The sequence below is a fragment of the Dioscorea cayenensis genome, chromosome 10 (assembly GCF_009730915.1).
Source record: "Dioscorea cayenensis subsp. rotundata cultivar TDr96_F1 chromosome 10, TDr96_F1_v2_PseudoChromosome.rev07_lg8_w22 25.fasta, whole genome shotgun sequence".
In the NCBI taxonomy this organism is placed as follows: Eukaryota; Viridiplantae; Streptophyta; class Magnoliopsida; order Dioscoreales; family Dioscoreaceae; genus Dioscorea; species Dioscorea cayenensis.
This window is the reverse complement of record NC_052480.1, coordinates 23,287,958-23,304,928: the sequence shown is the minus strand read 5'-3', so window position 1 is coordinate 23,304,928 and position 16,971 is coordinate 23,287,958. Positions and strand designations below refer to the sequence as shown.

Here is a 16,971-nt window from a genome sequence, read left to right as displayed (position 1 = left end):
AATTTAAAAAATAAAAAATTTGAATCGGCTAGCGATAGTAATTCAAAATCAAAAGCAAATGTAAGAGCTAGAGACAAGGTTGTTGGATAATATAACATAATAAAAATACAATTAAATGTATACCAACATTTCGCAATCATAGAAGTATTGATATATTCACTTATTTACTCCCTCTCATGTATAGTTGACTTTTTTTTTTAAGGAAAAAAAAAACATCAGATGCTTTTCAAGTCTATTTCGAGCTCTCATTAACAAGTAACCACCTACAAATTCTTTGTTTTCAATCCAAATGCCACATCATTCATCAACCCATCATTTGAATCTCACAGGTACACTGACCAACCATTCAACCAAATGGCTCCTTTTTTTTTTCCCTGTCCTTTTAATATATATATATATACACATATAAATAAATAAATAAATAAATAAATATACATATGTTATATATAAAGACCAAAACTGGGTGCAGTGTGTCGTGTTGTTTTGTGTTGCGTGGCGTGGCGTGGCGTGAGAAGAGAAAATGGCGATCCATTCGTCGTGCATCCGAACAAAGACTCTTTAATCAATGTTTCATGCTCGTGCGCTCCGCCGCGCGTCGTTAGCGACCTTGCTTGTCGCCATCCCGGCCCTCCGGAGTCGAAGAGTCTCCTCCAGAGTTTTGGAAGACACCTGTAAGCCTTTCCTTGACTGAACTCCAGGGCAGACCCCCCTTCCCCTTCTCTCTTATAGGAGTCATTTTTATTCCAAGTTACTCCATCACTTCTCTTCATAGTTTTTGTGCTCTTTTGATTAAACTCTTTTGTTTATTTTATTTTTGGATTTCCAAAGAAAACATTGACCCGTGTTGGTCAAAAAAAGAAGATGATTTGTTATTGTTGTAACTTGCAGCTTTTAATTTCGGAGTGGTTATAACTGAATTTGATTTTGTGCCTCTTCTTCTCTCACCAGAATATAAGATTGTGATTGGATTTGTTTCATCGGTGTTGCTTGATAAGAGATGAGAAGAGGGGAGTATGTTCATCATCTTGTTTGAGTAATGGAAAAGGTAGTGATGATCCTTGTGATTTCTTAATCTATTATCATTATTATCATTCTTATTTTCTGTAAAATTTCTGTTTTCTCTTGATGCTTTCTTTTGTGTTTTTTGTGTGGATATTTGGGATTAGATTGTAGCAACAAAAGAAATCAGCTTTGGAACTTTGTTTGCCGACTCCAGCCCATGGGTTCGTTGCTTAGGAAGAAGGCCTCCATTCTCTTGTCAGGTGATGAGTTCTTTCTTCTCCTCATTAACAAATACCAATCTATACATATTCATGTCTTCTTCTTTTTCTTGCACCAAGCTATAAAGATCAATCTTTGTGTTTTATTATTATGTTCATCATCTTTTATTTTATTTATTCTTTTGTTTGTGAGTGGATATGTGTGTGTGTGTTTGAAGATGGAAATTCATTCCATTTTCAGACTCTCTGCTTTGCTTTCTTAGAGAAGAAGAAGAAGAAGAAAAAAAAGAAGATGCGTATTGATTTTTTTTATTTCCTTTTTTTGATAAATGTGGACAAGCCACAGAATTGAACCCTTGACCTCTGCGTGACAGCTGGGGGGAAGGAAATACTAACTCTCCTACCATTGTAGGGGTGATGTTTATTCAACTTTCTTTTCCACTTCGCCATTCCTAATTTGAGCATCATCTGTTTATTGCTGTATATTTTGGTGCGCTTGTCTTGACAAAAATATGACGACATAGACGCATACACACACCCGATTCCTCTCCTTGTTAAGTTATACATTATTCTATACTTGTTGGCTTCAAAGTTGTAGACTGACCCGAAAAAAATATTTGGGGAAAATAGTTATGTTACTTTTTGAAAATCTCTTACTAACAATGAATTGGTTGTTTATGCTTTGCCACTGCAGAGAAGTAATTGTTCCTCTTAAATTTTTTTTTCTTTACTCAGGCTTCGAGCTGTTTGCAATTCAAGTATATGAAACTGTGCCTTATGGCCTAATGTGTGCTCTAGATTAGTGTTGAAGATAAGGAGTTTTGCTTATTGAATAGTTCAGATTGAGTGAGGTTGAGGGTGAGGCAGTCCTTCATCCTTCCTTTTGCCAATGGAAGGAGTTGATAAAATTCTTCCTTCTCCCAATGAGCTTTGCGTCAGCTTTGGTTATCAATGTGATACTCACCAGAATTCTTCTCATGGAGCTGAACATGTTTTTGAGCTGTCTTCTGACACTGAGATGGAAGAATCTGACATAAAGATGAGGAGCAGGTCATTTTCTTGTTTATCAGGCGCTGCACTCAGCGCAAATGCCACCTTGGCGAATACAAATATTTGCAATGGTGTCCTTGGGGAGGAAATCTTACCTGGTCTGGACTCTCCAAAATCATTTAGAAGGTTGGCATCTTCGCCTTCTCTTTCAAAGTTGGAGCTCTTATCATCATCTTCCCAAAGCAGTATGTCTACATTAGGTGGAAGTTTACCCACTGAAAGTGATATATTTGAAGGAACTAGAATATGGACACCCATGAGTGCACCTTCAAGAACTGAATCGTCGAGCTTTCTCAATACTATGGATGTACAGATGGCTGGTGGCGCAGCTGGAGAAGATCGAGTCCAAGCTGTCTGTTCTGGATCTAATGGGTGGTTATTTTGTGGAATATATGATGGATTCAATGGGCGGGATGCTGCTGACTTTTTGGCAGCTACACTTTATGAAACTATTGGATTTTATCTCCATTTGCTTGAATGTCAAAGTAAGCTACAGGGGCATTCCTCTGTTCTTTCTCATCAAAATAGCAAGTATGAAGTATTGCCAAATCATGGTAGCGTAATAAGTGGGCTATCTCTAGCACTTGATGAACAAAATTCCAATTCCTTGGAAGGAGAATTGTTGTCTGAAGCTATGCATCACGGTGTACTGAACTGTCTTGTTCAAGCGCTTTCCCAAGCTGAGATTGATTTTATGAATATGGTTGAGCGAGAAATGGAAGACCGACCTGATTTGGTTTCTGTTGGTTCTTGTGTGCTAGCAGCTGTTCTTCATGGGAGCAATTTGTATGTCTTAAATCTTGGTGATAGTAGAGCAGTTTTAGCTACTGCTAATGTTCAGGAAGGTGGATCACTACAAGCCATCCAGTTGACTGAGACTCATACTGTGGACAATGAAATCGAATACAAAAAGGTATTGGCTGACCATCCTGATGATCCTTTAGCAGTTATTGGTGGAAGGGTGAAAGGAAAACTGAAAGTTACTCGTGCATTTGGTGTTGGCTACCTCAAAAAGGTAAAGTAATTTATATTCCTTTCCCCATTTTTCTGCTTTTATTTATATGCTAAACAGGTCAACTTTATAATTCAATACGTTGTCTTTCAGAGGGAACTAAATGATGCACTTATGGGCATCCTTCGAGTTCACAATTTGTGCAGCCCACCTTATATCTACACTCACCCATTCACAATGAACCATCTTGTTTCCGAGAATGACTTATTCGTTATTTTGGGAAGTGATGGATTATTTGATTTCTTCAAAAATGATGATGTTGTGGAGATTGTTCATCAGTATATCAAAGCTAATCCATTTGGTGATCCTGCAAAGTATCTAATTGAGCAACTTATATGCAAGGCAGCAGAAAATGCAGGTATGCATTTATGGCGACTTCTTTCATATTTGAATGTGCATTTAAATTTTATGATCTGTTTTCTATCATTTTTCTTCTTTCTTTTTTTCTGGGTTAAAGGAGTTACCAAGTTGCTAATCTATTACACTAGGAATCAATGATACGAAGGTATAGGACAATAGAACATAACAACTGAAAAAAAAAACTACAAGAGATTTAAAAGACAACCCATACTATCACAAATTCTCATCAGCCATCTTGGCAAGTCCATCCCTTTGTGAAACAAGGATAGAACAGGGGAATTCATGTCGTTATCTCTTTTCTGTCCTTCAACACACTAACACTGTCCTTAATTTTACTTCGTAACATATACATGTACTTCCTTGCTCTACTTAATATGAGACCAAACATTTGGAAGTGGCTGCATTTTTAATAAACCCGTATTATGTGAATTTATCCCACCTAGAATCTCCTGCTTATGATATGATGTTCTACAAGACCTGTACATGAAGAATTTTTGTTGAATTGTTGATGTGCATTTTACTCAGTTGGACACAAGAGTACTTCTTCAGCACTAACCTATTTAAATTTATCTCTACCATCTTAGTCATTTTCAGGGTTTTGGGAGGTTCAAAAAATTTATTGATATTGATAATTAGATCCTCATTTTTTTTGTGATTTTGATTCCTTGGCTAACTAACCATTTCTTGTGAATTGTAAGTTTGTAACTGAGACAAACTCATTTTTAAACTTTTTTAACTTGAGATTAGTTAACTTTGAGTAACATCTGTTTCCCTTCTTGATGCATCCATGTTGTGACTTTTGATAAAAGAATACTCTTCATTAGAAGTTGCTAGAGCGGATCCAATCCGGGTCATTGCAAACTGCTTATCCACTCCATTTGAACTGATTAAATTTTATCTTATCAAACAGAGATTTATGTTTTCTGCATCATTAATTTGATTATATTTTTCACAGTTAATCTTCATTGCCCCATGATGAAAGTGTACATCCATGATTTTGGACCATATTATTTTTGTCGCAACAATTTCTTTGTGCATGTAATGACTGATTGCACGTGCAGGATTCAGCACTGAAGAATTGATGAGAGTACCAGCCGGGAGGAGGAGAAAGTATCACGATGATGTTACGGTCATTGTGATAATTCTTGGCAACAAGCACAGGACCTCCAAAGCATCAACTTCAATATAAACCTGGCCAGCTATATGTATTTTGGTTTGTAAGTCAGCAGAACTCAAATATAAAGGACTTGATATTCCAAGCTGTTCATAGGCATGTACGCAACGTAGTAATATATAAATGTAGTGAATCACCTTCAAACTTCCAGTTTTTAATATTCAGAGAATCTATTGGAGATTTAACCAGCTGAGAAATTTCTATTAGCCTTATAGATGAGTGTTTTTTTGTGTTTTGTATTTACTCTCTCTCTCTCTCTCCTCTCTCTCTCTCTCTCTCTCTCTCTGTTGTATGTATGTACTTGGAAAATATGGACAGTGACAATGAGAAGGAACAGGAAAGGAATGAAGGCGCAATGAATGGTTGCCGTTTGAGGCGAGGAAAGTCATGCATCGGACTGCAACTTCCTGGCCACTATTTGTTCTCCAGGAGTGAAGAACATCCCCCCTATCTTCTCGTCCACACATATGCATGACTGTGACATCACCATAAGTCATAATCAAAATGATAAATTAATAAGTTTTTCTTGTTTTTCTTGCATTATTAGTATTATCGCAATTGTTATTGCTAGCATGTGTGTGTGTGTGTGTGTGTGTGTGTGTGTGTGTGTGAGAGAGAGAGAGAGAGAGAGAGCATCATTAAGTAGGAGAAGAAGAAGAAGCAGCAGCAGCATGGATGTGTATATCTCGGAAGACTACGTGAAAAGCAGGCGCGAGATGAGAAAAAGAGAGAAGCAGCTGCATCTGGAGATTGACATGAAGCCAGATTCTTCTTGTACAACCAAGGTAGAGGTAGGCATGGCCCCCAAGACTCCATGTCCATGGAATACCAGCTCCAGGGCTTTCTCATCTCCTTCTCCTGCTGCTCCATCTGAAAACAAGACTCGGCTGACGGTGGAGGCTGCTAATTCCCTTGATTCAATCTTCCATTGCATCACGCCTTAAGCCAGCCGTTTGTTTATAGACTTGGGAAATCTTGTTATCTTGTTCTGTTTAGCTATTCTCATGTGTGCCCTTTTTACCGTTCTCCTGCTGCTTTCTTTTGTGTTTCTGTTATCATCACTTGGATTTTCATGAAAACAGACAAACGTGATGATGCTTGCACCCTGAATAAAATCCGGATTGTAATCTGTAGGCGTCAGTAGTGACATCCGGATTGTGTCTACTTTTTGGTTTCTATTTTTTTAGTTTCAGTTTGTTGTTTGTTTTTATCTTTGCTTTCTCTAATAAATAGCTATTTCCTAGCTCTCTTTTTTTCTCAAAAAGAATTCAGACGCATTAACCAGTTTCAGCAACAGCTTAAACTGCACAGAATTTCCTTTTTTATCTGATAAAGTTACAAGACCAATAGTTCCTTCACTACTGGGAATGGGAATGGGAAGCATTCTGCAACTGATGCAATTGCCGTCCTTGGCACCAGATTTGCATTTTCTTCTACTGTATTTTGTATTTCAGTCGCCACATAAATAAGAATACTAACTAACTGGAACTTAATTCTCTAATGAATACTAACTAACAGTGGGCCTCTCCATTTTCCGCTGAGATTGCGGCTATCCATTTTGGGCTTGACCAATGCATCTCTAAAAACTGGCTCCCTAATCGAATTTTTTGTGATTGCCCAGGTATCTCTGGCTTACTCAAACACTTAGACAGCTGTGTGGCGTGGCGCTTTCAACCTGCTATTGACAGTCTCAAGATCAAGCTTCTCAACTTCCCTTGTTCGGATTTCAAATCTATATCCCGTTCAGACAACCTGATCGCAGACGCTCTTGCAAACTTTGGTCGTTTAAACCCGCATTTATCTCTCTTCGATCAGGGCTTGGATCGTCCCCGTTGGCTCGAAGACCTCTGCCGGAGTCTTCATTTCTTCTTCTTCTAGCTTTTTGTTTTTGTTGAGCTCTGGCTCTTTGTCCAAAAAAAAAAAAAAATCTGGCAACCCCTTTAAAAGTATCTCATCCAACAAACTCCTAGACGTCATCATCCTCCCTCTGAGTTGTGACTGATACTAGCAACAGATGCCTTCTTCTGGCGGTGCTTGATGATTTTCCAGTGGTTATCTAATTTGTAAAAACCTAAGCCAATTTTCTCTAACTTTAATTCTTTATTCAAAAAATGATAATGAAGACGCTTCAAAATTGGGGGCCAGGTTTGTTAGTAGACTTTAATTTCTACACAGTCATCATCTCACAATCTGCTGCCAACAAACTTGGACCAAAGGTTATCTCAATCTCAGACTTTACCACTGCACATCCTAGACCACGCAAAATTAGTGCAATTGATATCATTTTTTTTATTTTTTATTTTTTGTGGATGCCAGTGCTCCCACAGAAAGATCATACTTAAAGCAGAATGAGACAGGTCACAGGAGGAGAAGATATCAAGCTTATCGATGATTCAAGGTGGTAAAAAAAATCTATTAGTTCTGTCAGCAGGCAATTTCAGGTACATTAGTTGCATTCACTTCAACTCAATCGGAAAAGATTTGTGAACGGATAAACAAGAACACGGGGCATGACCGTAATTGCATCTACATCCATATCATTGCAACGATTTAATCAAACACATCGTTTTCTTTTCTACTTTTCTTTGTTTGAATGTTATGCAATAATATAATTCTTCATTGCCGACCTTAATAACATGAGATTCCACTCATGAAGAACCAAGGGAAGGAAAGATTGACGGTAATCTGCTGAAAAGACCTGCTAACTACTCAAGTATAAGCTACATTAAAGTTTGCATTGGACAATGAGGGAGTGTTGAGCCACATAAAACAGTTTACTAAACAAAACTGGCTTGTACACAGGTTATTTCTCTTAAGCATGATGAAATTGCCTTCATGGTTCACATACTGTTTAAGACAATCATCCTTAAGAAAATGGTTGCTAATTCGAAAGTAGGTACAGCATTTGTACAATGAATTGGAGCCACACATCATCTGTTGTTGTGGGCTTGGTAAAATATAGCTTCCCCATCAGGACGACTGATGATTAATTTAGGCAAACAAACATATAGAGGACAAAGTTAAGAGTCCATATTAATGGCAAACAACATCCTTTTGTTTCTCATAATACTGAAATGATGGTTTTGAGCACAAGCTAGTAAGCAGCTGATTTCTAACATATCATCAATGTTTTCTGCCAATCTTAGTACTTGAAAAGTAAATTAATCAAGAAGAAAGCTCCTTGAATCAAATCCTCATATAAGTCAGGAAAGGGAGCATGTTCTCATACTCTTGATGGACAAACAAGTTCTCTTCCCACTCAGAAACTATATTAGCTTTGACGATTGTTGTGGTATATCAAGTACTGACAGCCGTTAGGCAACCAAATAAATTTTGAATGGCAAGCATGCTGACCAAGTTCAAACTTAAATTGGAAGTTGTAGTGCATAACCAGCCCAATCAAAAAATTAATCAGAAACTGGCACGGGCTATCTTTTTGACCAATGAGAACTGCATCAGCCATCTTCACCAGCTTTTCCCTATTCAATTGAATGAGTGAAAACTGGTATCAGTAGTTTGCATTGTAATGAACTGCATTAACAGAAGGAAAACATCAAGACTTGAGTCAGAAAGCTGATCCCAAATCCTTTTTCTTAAAGAAACACAGAAAAAGATCCTTATGGTTGTGGACCTGTTCCATATGTCAGATAAGTGAAAACAAATCAAGTATCATATCAATGATAAAAAGCATAGAGAAACCGTGACAACTTATAAATAAACATTGAATGTAGATAATCGAGGGTGAAGTAAGTGGTAAAAATTTCCATGGCATTGTGGCAATAGGGTTAATGCCGTTAAGGTAGTCCAACCTCAAAAACCACATCTTCACGAAACAAGATGAACAACTCTCAACTAGGAGTGGCATAATGTTTAAAAGATGAGAACTTGATGTTAATACTCAGGACAAGGCCCATAATTCCAAGCACATGCAACAAGGGAACAAGATTAGCTTAAAGAAATTTGTGTGGATTCTAATGTAAAGAAACTTGATGTTAATACTCAGGACAAGGCCCATAATTCCAAGCACATGCAACAAGGGAACAAGATTAGCTTAAAGAAATTTGTGTGGATTCTAATGCCAATTGTTAAATTCACAGCATAAATAAGCACATAAAGCACAACATGCGTAGACACCATAAATATATAAGAACGACATTTCACATTAAATACATATTACATATATATATATATAATGATCTGCATCAGAAAGGGGAAACAATTGAACACAAGGACAGTTCTATAATCCATGGATCAGAATTCCAAAAATAGAATAAAAAAAAGAGGAATTTAGCCCCCACATGCACAGAATGACAATATAATAAACATATATAGGTTTCAACCATGAATATTTTAACCATCATGACACAAGTCAAACAAGGATTTATCCCCATAAAATAAGAAGATAAAACAGGTTCATTTGGAGGGAGAAACAGCCATATTAATCATTAAAACCTTTACAAGCTTATTACCAGCAATTTAGAATCATCAAGATTTAGGAACACAACAGTGAAGATGAAAAGGAGTTAGATACAGGAAGCATTAATCCCATTGGAATGGCATAAAAATAAAAAACTAAAAATCAAGTAAAGGTATGGAAAATCAGGAATAGAATCAGTAGATAAAGCAAGAAAGGAAAGGAAAGGAGAGGAGAAGAGAAGAGGACTTTGGAAACAAAGCCATTGAAAGTTTGAAACTCGAATGGATTAGATTATGGTGGGCTAGCTTCGTCCCTCTCCGAGACAAACGCGTGTCAGTGTTATTATATAGTAAAAGAAAATTATAAAATAATAAGGGGTAAAATTACCGGTCCAACCCATCTCTCTCTTTAGTCTTTAGACTCTTTAGTCTTTACTAAAGAATGAATAAAGATCGTTGATGATCGCATTGCATTGCACGTGCCAGAGAAACGAAAAGCCTTCGAGAGAGATGGGGGGCGATGGCGGCAGCGGTAGCGGCAGCGGAGAGCGAACGCCGGAGGGGTCGGAGGAGCAGCAGAAGCGATCGGAGATCTACACGTACGAGGCACCATGGCACATCTACTCTATGAATTGGAGCGTTCGCCGGGACAAGAAGTACCGCCTCGCCATTGCCAGCCTCATGGAGCAATACCAGAATGGTGTCGAGATCGTCCAGCTTGATGATGCCACAGGCGACATCCGCTCCGACTCCGCGCTCTCCTTTGAACATCCCTACCCTCCCACTAAAACCATGTTCGTCCCCGACCGCGACTGCGTCCGCCCGGACCTTCTGGCCACCTCCGCCGACTTCCTCCGGCTGTGGAGTATCCACGATGACCACGTCGAACTCAAGGCCCTCCTCAATGGTAACAAGAACTCGGAGTTCTGCGGCCCACTCACCTCCTTCGACTGGAACGAGGCGGAGCCCCGTCGCATCGGCACCTCCTCCATCGACACCACCTGCACCATCTGGGACGTCGAACGCGAGGCTGTAGACACCCAACTCATTGCCCACGACAAGGAGGTCTACGACATCGCCTGGGGCGGCGTCGGCGTCTTCGCCTCCGTCTCCGCCGACGGATCCGTCCGCGTTTTCGACCTCCGTGATAAGGAACACTCCACCATCATCTACGAGTCCTCCGACCCCGCTGAAACCCCACTTGTGAGGCTCGGGTGGAACAAACAGGACCCCAGGTACATGGCTACCATTATCATGGACAGCCCCAAGATCGTGGTGCTCGATATCCGCTTCCCTACTCTGCCCGTCGTTGAGCTTCAGCGTCACCAAGCCAGCGTCAACGCAATTGCCTGGGCGCCGCATAGTTCGTGCCACATCTGCACCGCAGGGGACGACTCGCAGGCGCTGATTTGGGACCTCTCGTCCATGGGCAGCGGTTCAGGGCAGCAGCCGGAAGGGGGCTTGGATCCGATACTGGCCTACACTGCGGGAGCAGCCATTGAACAGCTGCAATGGTCTTCCTCGCAACCCGATTGGGTTGCCATCGCTTTCTCCAACAAGCTCCAGATTCTCAGGGTTTGAACTTATTACTTTGAACTAAACTTGGAACCAGACAACTCTATTGATGTGGTTACAATATCTGTTTCGCTATTCATCAATGAAATATTTAGATTAATAACTGAAAATAGAAGCAGGACCTGTTGATTGTTCCCTGACGTTGTTGCCTCTGTTAGAATAGTGATTTATTTAAGTATGAACCTCTCATTCTAAGGTTGATTGAATTGGATATATGACTTAATTTATAATACTACCTCTGTTTTGGATATATAACAGTTTCCTGATGTTGTTGCTTCTTTTTTTGTAGAATAGTGATTTATTTTAAGTATGAACTTCTCACTCTAAGGCTGATTGAATTGGATGTATGACTTAGTTTATAACAGTACCTCTGTTCTTTTTTCCTCTTGATTGCATTGAATAATGCTGTTTGTTTGATAGCATTCTTGCCTGTCCAAAATTTATACTGTTAGTTATTTGTATTTAACGTATCAAAACCACATTTTGATGTTATTGGTTTTGTTCATGTGATGATTTTTTGTTCCCTGCTGAAGAAAATTGAGTTCAATTGGAGAATATGTGGATGGACACTGGACAGGAATGTGATCTTCATCATGAACACTCATATTTTTGTTGCTTTTCTGTCATATATGTGAATAATGTCTTGATGGACACAGGAGTGGAACGTGATTTTTATCATGAGGGCTCAAATTTTGTTGCCTTTCTTCTCATCCATCTACTATATGGATGCTGTTGATTCTGCCCTCGAGGTTTATATTCTTTTTGCGCATCCAGTTGTGGTTTATCTGTGTAGAATTCAGTTTTTGTGCAATGTTAGTTGAGAGCACTACTTCAAGACACGTAGCTTGTGTTGCAGACACAAGTAGTAGAGGTTAGTTTGGAGAATCCTCTTGTGCTTGCCTCATAGGTATTAGCAGATTGCTATAGCATAAGTTGGTTATAATTTATGAGAGAGAGAGAGGTTAGATTGGAGAATCCTCTTGTGCTTGCCTCATAGGTATTAGCAAATTGCTACAGCATAAGTTGGTTATAATTTACAAAGGTTTTGTTGGCTGATTGAGGATGACATTGTGATATTTTGCATGAATTGGAGGTTGGCTCACCGGCAGAATTTCAATGTTTAGGAAACTGTTTATATGGATCATTTTTGCTCCTCTCTGTCTGTTCCTCTGTAATTAGTAACTGGTCTTTCATCTTGCAAAGTTAAAGTGGGGCAGATTGTTAAATTCTTTCAAATTTGTTACTTGCTGATCTTTAGGTAATGCAAATTACTTCTTGTATTTTGTTTGTAAATTTAGATCCTTGTGAAGTAATAAATTTTGAAGAAACAGATTTGTTTGGTAGGGATTGGTAATGTGGCCGATTGTCTGACAATATTGCTTGGAGTATGTCTTTATGGATTCCTGTCCTTTCTAAGTATCTTTTTCCCCCCTTAATATAAGCTATATGATGCGTTTCTTCTTTTTCATTGTGAGAGACGACAAATGTGGATTATTGTGATAACTAATCATAGTTTGCCTTATGACTTTAAAGTCTGTGTTACTGGTGGCAACGATTGTACTAAGAACGGTCTAAATGATTCCAAGTCTTTTCGGGATCACTAATTATATGAAGTAGGTACAACACCTGCGGGACTTGCACGCATGGGGACAAGAATAAAGCATTTTTAGAATCAGCTTGTGAGGAAATGGTATGAAGTATAATATTCCTGTTATGCATCCGTTCTTTTGCAAATTTACCGGTCATGTCTGCCGATTGCACTGATTCTCTTATTTTTGCTTTCCCTTTTTTCATGGGATGTTTGTTTAAATTCATTGATTTAGAATTCAAATCTGAGAAGATGCTATAATATTTCCTTGCTAGTTTGTAAGCAATTCTGCAGGTTTGCATATTCATGCCTGCTTTGTTATCTTTGTAGTGATTCCGTAAGTGGTACACCTTTGATACTTTAACTAGTAGGGGCTAATGTGTGGTTGTTATCGATTTCTTGGATCATGATTCCATCAGTTGTATTCTTGAACTCATGTTTTAAATAATGACTAATTTAGGTATTTTGGCGGCAAAACTATCGTCTTTTTCTTTTGTAACCAAAATGACATGATGGTTATATCTCTGCTTCTAATGGATAGCTTTGCCTAATTATGCACAATCTATATGTCTGGAATCATATGTCTTCTAACTTTCTTTTGTCTTCTGACTTTTTTTTTCTCTCTTGTTCCGAGTTAAAATGTATTTGCCCTAACAGTGCCAATGACTAAACCTTATATTTTTCGGTTTAGCATGAATTAACAGGTATCAGATTTTTGCATGATATTGTCATCACTTTTTGAAAAGAGGTTTTTAGGATTATTGTCAAATTCCTCTTTGTTTGTTTGTTTTCTCACTGGATCTTGGTAGCTAGTAAGCTAGCATAGTTTGATAGATATAGCATATTTACTGATACGTTGTTCTTGATATGCATCTTTCTTCCTGTTCATCTGCTTTTCAGTATTATTCTGCCACTACTGTTGATTGCTTTCAAGCATTTTTATTATTATATTACGATGGCCTTTGCTTTTCTTGTACTTTTTGTTAAATTATTTCCTGATTAAAAAATCATTTTCTATAAATTGAACGTTATATATATATATATATATATAAAGGGCATACTTTTTTTTATTTCTTTTTCATTTGAAGAAGCAACACTATCAAAGCATCTGCTACTGCGAAGACCAAGAGTCCAAGAAGAAAGAACGATTGACTCATTGATTATTGACTAATAAGCACAATAAAACGCCGCTCTGAAAGAAGTGAAGGAACCTTCTGGTTTATTTTTTCCTACTAAACCCATCATCATATTGGATGGCTAATGGCTTCTCTTACTTTATTCCCAAACCCACCCTAACCACAACGCACACGTGGCCTTAAATAACCAAAAGGATTTTTATCAAAACAAAAAACAAAAAGTTGAGAGGAACAATCACTTCTCATTCTACTCATACTCATACAAAGAGAAATCAGTCAGGGTGACAAAGGTCCATCTCATGCAGCATCTTCAAAAGTACATGAAGAGAAAAAAAACAAGACGTCCTAGTTAAGGATTAATTACTAATCAGTAATCACATCACATGGCATCCAACTGTGTTATCATCATTGAAGTAGTCTGAGAACCCCATGGGTTGTTGTTGCATTGGCGGGGGAGGTGTTCTATAGATTGGCATCTCATACTGATAATGTTCTGGAATGTAACAGGGCGGTGGAGGAGCAGTGTAATGCGTGCTCACTGTCGTGTAATAAGGCATTGGAAGTACAGTGTGGGGTTCCATTGGATAGTAAACTCTTGCATGAGATGATGCCATCACATTGCCACCAGGGTTATGAACCATGTTTGGACCTGGACCAACAACATAACTCATTGGGGGAACTGTTGTCACTACTGGTGTAGCAAACATTGCCTCCTCTGGAACAACCTGAGCAGCAACTGAGCCTGATGTTTCTTTAACCTTATTGTTAATCTCATCACCGTCTTTGTTCTTATTATTGTTGTTGTTGTTGTTTGAGCTTTTGGTATCGTTAAGGCTTGAATTTTGCTTTCCTCCTGCATCATCACTGTAGCTTTTTGTTTGCTGCTCCTTGTCCACAGCAGTAGCAGCAGTAGTTGTGGTAGCTGGGATTTTAGGTAGTTTTGTTTCTTCTGAAGAACATAACTCTGCTGTTTTTCCACACCTTGATAGTTTCTTAATAAGAGTTTGGGGATCAACACTCCCGTAGACTGTGAGTTTTGGTTGAGAAGGATGAATCTCTGTCTTCAAAACACCTGTTTGTAAACAAGCATAAGAGCTTCATTAACAATTATTGAAAAATAAATAAAGAAGCTGAGTAGTAATTAAGTTATAAGTTTTACCTTTGATGCTCAAAGCTTTGAGTACCTTTTTCTTGCACCCTTCGCAGCAGTTAACAGAGACTTTCAATTCAATAATCTGAGAGAAAGAAAGAGAAAGCCAATTTATCATCCATGGATTGTTGTTCACTGTGAGTAACTAATTAAGAGAGTATTAATTAGCTGATGATGATGATGATGATGCTTACCTTCAAATTATCATCTGCTCTGGCTCCCATCCAAATGGACTAATGGATGGAGTTGAACAAAGAAGAAGAAGAAGAAGAAGAGCTTTGTAAGAGCACTAGTGGTCGATGGGTCAACGATTGGAATATCCCCTGAGTTTGAGAAGCAGAGGAGATGGACAGAGGATGTCAGGTAGAGAGGAAAGTAGAGAAGATTGTGATGATCAGAGAGTGGGGTTTGTCAGGGGCCTTATATATACTGGTTCTGTAGGGTCATTCTGGGAATAGTCTTCTTTTTTTTCTTTTCTTCTACCTAGTAGTATGTATATGGTGTGTATGTTGTTAATTATAGTGGGACAACTCATGCAGCAGTGTACGTAAAATGGAAAAAAGAGCTTGTCAGACTACTCACTTGAATCTTCAGGTTATTGTTTAACAAAGGAGGACAGCAAGGGCAGCATAAACACAACTCAATCTTGCGTGATTTACAACTAATAAGGAATTAATTAATTATTAGTTTAAAGCTTTGGGTATTCGCCTACATCAAAAGCAAGAGGATTCAAGCACAAGAGATGGGGGAGTGTGGTACAAAAAACAAGAGGAATTAAATTAAAGGCAGAAGCAATATATATATTTAAGAAAGATTTAGTCAAGAATCTCATACTACTTGCTAGCAGTGTTTCTTTTTTCTATTAAATCATGGATGCTTTCATCTCTTTGGAATAGGCGCTTCCCGATTTCTGATGGCTCTTATTAACTGACCTTTATTATTCTTTCTTTTAAGCTTTGATGGTGACATTGGGAAAATCTCTTTGGGAGTTGTACATGACTTTTTTCCTTGATTCACAACCATGAGATTAACTAAGCCTGGTTTAGTGTGTCTCACTGTCTTCTGATTTCTAATGACCCATATGTAAGCTGGTGCTTTTTCGGGTAATCAATTCATCACTCATTAGTTTTACCATCAGTGATTAATGCATGTTATAATTTATCAATAACAGTGACTCTTATGAACTAGTTTAATAAAGTTCTAGAAGATTCTGAATATAAAAACTAATGTAACTTGATAGAGTATATATCAATTGTGTCTAATTTAGATCATCTCGTTTTTTTTTTTTCACTCTGGCAATCTGTTATTCGCTTTCTGAACATGTAAAAAACTTAATTTTGCCCTTGTTTGAAATGGTGATAGATACTTTGTGAATTTGTTTAACGATCATCCTTTGTTAATTGTTTTTTACTATGCAATTACTTTTTCTCCTCTTTTTATGCTCCTCATACTTACTTTCAGCATTTTTATGACTTTATAGACATGTTTGTCCATTGGAGTTCTAAAACTACCAATAACTTATGATTTTGGAATCCCACAACTGATTAAATATTTTCTATGCAATTTCTTTATTTATCAAATTCCCTTGAATTAGTTAAAGAAGTATGTGTGAATGCCCTTGTCATTTATTTATCAAGGATCCTCGTCCTCCTCCCATTGCAAATTAAAAGAAAATAATTTTAGTAAATGCAACCAGCTGGGATGCTACAAAGTACTTTTTGTGTTGAATTATCAGTTTAAAACATTATATGTTTTAGTTCCTATGTACATCTTCAATAAGGATCATTTCATTAGCCATATTTGAGCTACTTAATTACCAATCGCCTATACGCAATTAAAAACTTTTGGTGCATTGGTATAAAAATTGTTAGGTCCCAACACTGCAACAATTGAATAATTTAGTGGAAGTACTATTTACAATTAATGTGAAAGTAATGCAATACTGTTATTGTTCATACATATGGTGTGTATGCGGCCTTACATTGTCCGCATGTAATCTGTATGGTTTTTTGGCGATGTTATGCGGTTTTTATGCAGGCGTATGACCTCCTAGGTTGGATATAATTCTTACTAATTCAACTCCTCTTTGTGATCTAGAATGCAATAATAAACTCTAAAACCCAACAAATGCAAACAACAATGCAAGACACCAATTTTAATATGAAAAACCCTTCAAATCTAGAGAAAATACCACGGGACTCCTCCGAGCTGCTTAAACTTTTTCATTATATCAACAATGGGATTACAATCTACACCTCTATAAACGTAAGCTAAAGGTTCACAAGAAAAT

At 37.8% G+C, this 16,971-nt stretch overlaps 3 protein-coding genes and 1 long non-coding RNA gene across 4 annotated transcripts; 2 read left to right on the top strand and 2 right to left on the bottom strand.

Moving 5' to 3' along the window:
• Nucleotides 1-476: 476 nt before the first annotated feature.
• Nucleotides 477-5,001, top strand: LOC120270448 (probable protein phosphatase 2C 39). Its single transcript, XM_039277453.1, has 6 exons — nucleotides 477-671; nucleotides 949-1,045; nucleotides 1,167-1,262; nucleotides 1,956-3,285; nucleotides 3,376-3,640; nucleotides 4,704-5,001. Exons 4-6 carry the CDS (start codon nucleotides 2,110-2,112, stop codon nucleotides 4,829-4,831), a joined length of 1,569 nt encoding a protein of 522 aa, XP_039133387.1. The 5' UTR covers nucleotides 477-671; nucleotides 949-1,045; nucleotides 1,167-1,262; nucleotides 1,956-2,109; the 3' UTR covers nucleotides 4,832-5,001.
• Nucleotides 5,002-7,849: 2,848 nt separating this feature from the next.
• LOC120270139 lies at nucleotides 7,850-9,538 on the bottom strand. The gene is made up of 2 exons (XR_005539576.1): nucleotides 9,286-9,538; nucleotides 7,850-8,295 (listed from the first exon to the last, which is right to left on the bottom strand). It is a non-coding gene; the product is annotated as an uncharacterized LOC120270139 (long non-coding RNA).
• A 143-nt stretch (nucleotides 9,539-9,681) lies between these two features.
• LOC120269981 (WD repeat-containing protein LWD1-like) lies at nucleotides 9,682-10,910 on the top strand. The gene has a single exon (XM_039276976.1). The coding sequence runs from the start codon at nucleotides 9,692-9,694 to the stop codon at nucleotides 10,811-10,813; it is 1,122 nt and encodes a 373-aa protein (XP_039132910.1). The 5' UTR covers nucleotides 9,682-9,691; the 3' UTR covers nucleotides 10,814-10,910.
• Nucleotides 10,911-13,823: 2,913 nt separating this feature from the next.
• LOC120270685 (heavy metal-associated isoprenylated plant protein 36-like) lies at nucleotides 13,824-15,063 on the bottom strand. Its single transcript, XM_039277756.1, has 3 exons — nucleotides 14,876-15,063; nucleotides 14,691-14,766; nucleotides 13,824-14,603 (listed from the first exon to the last, which is right to left on the bottom strand). Exons 1-3 carry the CDS (start codon nucleotides 14,903-14,905, stop codon nucleotides 13,906-13,908), a joined length of 804 nt encoding a protein of 267 aa, XP_039133690.1. The 5' UTR covers nucleotides 14,906-15,063; the 3' UTR covers nucleotides 13,824-13,905.
• Between the last annotated feature and the right edge of the window lie 1,908 nt (nucleotides 15,064-16,971).